At 39.3% G+C, this 6244-nt stretch overlaps 1 protein-coding gene across 2 annotated transcripts in view; it reads left to right on the top strand.

Moving 5' to 3' along the window:
- Positions 1-3334, top strand: part of eml2 (EMAP like 2) — a 31891-nt gene extending 28557 nt beyond the window's left edge. For both annotated transcript variants that reach the window (XM_004569590.6, XM_004569592.6), the window contains 2 exons: positions 174-304; positions 1733-3334. In XM_004569590.6, coding sequence (XP_004569647.2) covers positions 174-304; positions 1733-1858 — 257 coding nt within the window. In that variant the 3' untranslated portion in view covers positions 1859-3334. The remainder of the gene's footprint in view (positions 1-173; positions 305-1732) is intronic.
- The last annotated feature ends 2910 nt before the right edge of the window (positions 3335-6244 follow it).

Consider the following 6244-nt stretch of genomic DNA (forward strand, 5'->3'; position numbering starts at 1 on the left):
GATAAAACTTTTTAAATTCATCTATTTTATCACACTAGTATTTTGCAATGTTTGCCTGAAGCAAGCGTAGCTCTCACACAGTCGTTTCTTCTTGCGAATTTGTTTTGATGGAGAAGAGCACGGTGTTTTTATGTGGCCGCAGCTTTTTTTTTTTGTCTTTTTGTGTCTTGCAGGAATCTGGCCAGATGGAGCAGATGGCACAGACATCAATGCTGCGTGCAGGTCACATGATGGATCCCTGCTGTCCTCTGCTGATGACTTTGGCAAAGTGCACTTGTTCTCCTTCCCCTGCTCTCAACCAAGGGTCAGTCATGTTAACTCACAGTGACAAACACAAAGCACATCAGAGCCGGGGTCTGCGTGTTTGTATGCTCGTGTTGAAATTTGTTCCACTTCGCAGACACGCTGACTTTCAACACTGCCAGAACTACGTAGCTATGGTGTTTGTCTCTCAACTGCATTGTGATTAAGTTTTAATGAACACTGGGGAAACCCAATGAAAGCTCAGCAGAAATAACAGAATACCTTATCATTATCAGGCCTGTAATGTGCACAATGTCTGCCAGGTGTTTATATTGTGCTCACAAACCGTTGCAGGCTGTTAGACACCTTTTTTACAAGTTTTCAGTTAAAGCCTTCTAAACTGGGGCTGTAAACTAAATTGTCCATTAAGACAAACTGGCTGCCATTAGAGCAGAAAATCACAAGCTGTAAAAAGTTACAACATATTTTAAACAGATTTGGAATGAAAATGAGTGTTTAGTGGCTTAAACCAGACAGTTGTGTTTCATGAACAGCTGGTACGAATGTAAAACCCCCACATTATACATTTGTTTTTCATTGCAAATAACCTTCATGATTATTGAAACTTAGAAGGTTCATGAGGTGATTTATGTGACCAAGAAGGTTAACGTTGTTTAAAGAAGATAATTTTCTTCTCCAGTAGTTTATATTTGGTATTATTGGTATTGGACCGCTGTTCCTGTAGCTTCCATGCAAATAAATCTAAAGCTGCAATAAGAGCCCCCGTCAAGAGGAGAGCATGGATTCGTAGATTAAATAAGTCAGGCTCCTATTGAATCAATGGAGTTGAGGTCGAGATGGGTTGCAAAGTGGCTTGCAGGGGCAGCAGCAGCTCTAGCAAGACTACAGCAGCTGAAATAACTTCCCATATGAGATTGTTCAACTTTATCTGAGTAAGATGTCACTGGCTATGATGCACACAAATTTACACATGCATAAACAAGAAAAAGAAAAGGGTTACTATTAACAATGGAGAACTTAAACTCTGTTATTGCTCTTGGACTCTACTAGAGAATCTTTGCTTGAGTCACAGTTCAAAATAAAACTTTTGTATCTTGTACTTGGTTAAGCACCTCAGTTCATCCTGAGTCTGGAAGGATCAGTTTTAGCTCCTCCTTCCTTAGGTCAACTCTCTTATGATTGGCTGCCCCTGACAAAAGGGAAGGTTTGAACTGCAGGTGATTGGGGATTATTATGACTATATTATCATTTGCTCTCCATGACATCTTACAAAGCACAGAGTAGGATGAAACCGAGCATTTAGTGCAGTAATGTATCCACCAGGTTAACAGTGCATATAGTTTATACATCCTTCAAATAAAGAAAACCGTGAAACTTTCATTTAAAATTCCCAAAAGAGCATGTTGTTCACTTTTAATTAATTACTCCTTAACTTTTTTTTTTTGTCCTGCTTTGCTTTGTTATCCAGGCTCCAAGTCAAGAATACGGTGGCCATAGCAGTCACGTGACCAACGTTGCCTTCCTGCACGATGACAGTCACCTGATCTCCACTGGTGGGAAGGACACCAGCATCCTGCAGTGGGTGGTTGCCTAGGCAAAATTATACACCTGCATCTCTGACTTCCACTGGAATCCTGTCTGACCCTCGTCACATCTTCTTCACCTCATCTTTATCCTCGGGCTACCACGGGGCAGCAGCTCCTCTGTGCCTACTGGAATTTAAAAAAGTAAAGAAAAGAAAAAATGCACCACCGTAACTTGAGAAACCCAGAGATGTGACACCAAATGAGTATCACTGGAATAGTTTAAAGTGTACTGCTGTTTCTTATAGACTGTAGAGAAATTACTTGTTGTAATGGAGGAAATTACTAACTTTTACCATTACAAAAAATAAATAAATAAATCAACTACTGCAAATCCACCTCATCTGACAACACAATAAATCTGCAATTTTTCCATTAATACTAACTGAGCCTGAACTCTTTCAACCCTTTAAAGGGAAGTACATCTGTTCTAAATTACAAGCCTGTCAGCAAGGTTAAGATCATGTATACTGCAGTTTGTTAACCATTTTAAATGCATGCAACACAATGAGGGTGAAAGATACATTAAGATTTTAGGGTTTAACATGATGGTATTTTTCAGACGTTGGTTTCCATAAAGTGTACATTTCTTGAAACTTGTTTGGGGTGTATAAACTAACACAATACAAAAATAAAGGAGGCGTGACACGTTGAACTGAGGTACTTAGATAAATTTTTTCATATCAAATTTAAACCAAATTTTATTTAGTGCTGTAAAATATCCATGATTTGTAATAACAGAATTAAAACATGAACCTTTTAGGAGTGCAAGATTTTGTTTTTTTTCTCCCCCAGGAGTGTGGAGTAGATCCCTGTGAACATGCAGTGATCTTTCCTACACCTGGAAAATCACAGATAAAATTTCAAACTTGTGCAAAGATTAAGTACAGCAACACATGAAGGTGTGATACTCTAAAACCATAAAGAGTGATAAATATTGGCCTGCATTTGAGCAAATTAATATTGCATTAAATGGGTGAAATCTTCCTTTTAAAATGCTTATAATAACCCCTCTGCCTTCTTCTCTTCACTGTTACATCACTCAGCATTTCCATACTCTTAAGGTGCAGATTGTAAGTATAGTACAGATTGCTGTTGGAGATTGTAAACGGTACAAAGTGTCTGTTTTGTCCCGAGCCTTTTGATTTCTCCTTCTACTGCTGGGCTGTTGTGTTTCTGATTGTACTACTACTGTAAATGTGCTGAGATGGCACTAGATGGCGCTACAGCGCAAGAGAATGAGCATGACTTGGGCTCCCCTCCTGTAGATGTTGTCTAAAAGGTCTTTAGAGTAAATATATATTATGCAGTATATCCGAGTGGCTGTGTTATTTTAATATTTAACTGTAACAACGATGGATGTTAGAATTATTATACTCGTGGCACTTTTAGTGATTGACAGCGAGGTAATGTAGGCTGCTGTGCCATGGATGCTTGGGCTGTGCTTTGCCTTCTTGTTTTGTTAATAAAGTTTTTACCCAAATGCACATGATGCTTTTTTCCCCCCCCTTTATTTCATCAGCCAAAAAGCCGAACATGATGCATTGATGTCAGTGATGTAAATGAATAAAAACTAACACAATATTCCCAAAAGTATTCACTGATCTGCCTTTGAATGCATATGAACTTGAGTGACATCCCATCTTGAATCCACAGGGTTTAATATAGCAGCTTCAACTCTTCTGTGAATCTCCAGAAGTGCATTTTATTCCTACAGAAGCACTTCTGTGAAGACTGCTATTGATGCGGACACATCAAACATGTCTCCGCTCCAGTGGTGGTGTGCTTTACACCACTGCATCCTACGCTTTGCATTGCACTTGGTGATGTAAGGCTTGGATGCAGAGCCGTTCCGTGAAGCTCTCTACCCACTGTACTTGAGCTAATTTGAAGGCCACATGAAGTTTAGAAGTCTATAGCGATTAACTCTCCAGAAAGTTGCAGACCTCCGTGATTTTACATTGCCTAATACAGCTGAGTCGCTGGAATTCTCAATCACTTTGTTAAAATACCGCTAACAGTGGAATATTCAGCAGTGAGGAAAGTTCACGACTGGACTTGTTGCACAGGTGGCATCCTGTCACGGTATCACGCTGAATTAAATGAGCTCCCGAGAGGGACCCATTCGTTTACAAATGTTGCAGAGGCAGTCTGCATGCCTAGTTACGGTACTTGATTTTATACATGTGTGGCCATGGAAGCGACTGGAACAACCATTTACTTGTGCTCCTTCTTCCTGATGCTGCTCTCTGCTAAGATTGCCACATCTGTCACAACTGTGGTCTTCTGTTCCTTTTCAGCCACCACTATGTGTGGTTGGTTGGCCAACAGATGCTTGTCTGTCTGGAATGAAGGTCCTTGTTGTTCTCAACCACCTTTGGGGGCGTCTTCCATCGGGACTAGGGTACTTAGTAGTCCATATGTGGCACAGATGTTCATGTGCACTATCCCAGTCACTTGGTTGTGCCTCTGTGTCAATTAGTGTTCACATAAACAAGCAACTAAATGCAACACATTACTCACCAAGCTCATGATATCAGATTTACATACATTTTCATATGATTAATAACAGATGGAAAATATTTGACATGAATACTGGGATAGTTGAGAGGAAATCAGCAATCAGTGGTATCAGTGGTAATCAGTGATGGTTATTTGCAACAACACTTCCAACATTGTTATGATGTACAGCAGCAATTCTGCAGTTTTTTACTTTAAAAAGCATGAAATGGAAACCCAAAGAAGATGATTCCAGTGTTTATCCAAAGAACAGCAGAATGACGGTCAAGTTTACCTATATCCAATGTTCCCTTCGTAAGAAGAAACAGGGCACGGTTTATCAAACAGGCCCCAACTGCTGCTGGCACAAATGTACTGTCCTCTTATGAAAAGTGCAGACTCCTTCCTCCATTTCCATTTCCATGTGGCCTAATGCAATCTTCTCTCACAAGGATTCTAAAAAAAATAGTTTAATCTCATTAGAAAACCCAGTCAGCATAGAGAACTCATGGTACTCTTTTCTGTGCTGGTAGGTTCCTAATCTTTATTTTTTTGTGGGTATGCATTTTCATTTTACTATTTTTACGTGTTTAAGGGTTTGTTTGTTTGTTTGTTTTGTGTATTTGCATTTGATTGTTTTTAGTTTTTCTCTTGTCTTAGATGTTATTAACTTGAGCCCCACTTTTCCCTACCAACTGTTGCCCAGTAGGTGAGAATGCAACCGGTCTTGAGAGATTTATATTTTTATCAAGTCTTGTTTAAATTCCTTCTTTTATTGGATATGTGGGACATATAAATATATAAATAGGGTCATAAAACTTCAGAGTTAAGATAGTGAGTTTAATTGCACCAGCGAAAGAATTAAATTTGGGCAGTTAGATAAAATCAACAGAAATTACAGTAGTTTGTATACAGTCCTTTGATATACAACGTTTTTGCAGAAGTCTATACTCTGTACTGAAAAAAAAAAAAATAAATATGCCCATAGAGGGAAAGTAGCAGCCAGGTACTACTAATGAAATGCACAAGATTCACTGATGATCAGCAAGTGTCACTACCTCTGTGTGTTAACACAATGCCATGATCCCAACAATTTCACCCCAAGGTCAGACTGTGCAATTCTCAGAGAATATTGCAAAAGCCCAAGAGCTCCATTGGAGACTCTCCAGGCCTTAGTTACCATGCTAAAGGTCATGATTGTAGTGATTTACACATTCACTAAGCAAGTGAAAGGCTGCTGTTTTGGAGAGACAAATCCCTTTGGTGTTCAGGCAACGGCTGAAAGTGAGCATTATTTTTTTATGATAGTAGAATAATTAGAAAATGCTCTGAGCAAGTCATTTGACTTGCTTGTGAGGAGGAAGCCTCTTCTCTCTGAAGAAAGCATGAGAGCATGACTAAGACTGCAAAGGTGCATCTGAAGAAACCACAAGATTTCTGGAACAATGTCCTTTGGACAAGGTAGAAATGTTTGGCCAAAATACGCAGTGAGACAAAAAATAGAACATATCAGCTCTGTTTGTCAGGTCATATCAGTATGCTGGTAGTAGATATCAGCACAAACATCTCATACCAGCTGACAGCACGGTGGTGGAGGGGTGATGATTTGAGTTTGTTATGCAGCCACAGGACCTTAGCCGGTTGCATTAGACTGTAGCAGCGGACCATGAACTCCTCAGTATCCTAGTATTTTAGAATCAAACATGAGTCTTTCTGGCTGAAATGTTATTGTGACCCCTGAGGACACGAGTGCATAAATAAGTGTTTGAAAACATCCAGAATAATGTGAGAGTCTGATAAATTCATCCTTGAAATTGTTAATTTAAGTTATTGCTGCTGGACTACAGAATCGTGACGTATACTTACAGTATACGATATAGTATAAGTATATCTGATGT

Source organism: Maylandia zebra, linkage group LG14, assembly GCF_041146795.1.
Source record: "Maylandia zebra isolate NMK-2024a linkage group LG14, Mzebra_GT3a, whole genome shotgun sequence".
Lineage (NCBI taxonomy): Eukaryota > Metazoa > Chordata > Actinopteri > Cichliformes > Cichlidae > Maylandia > Maylandia zebra.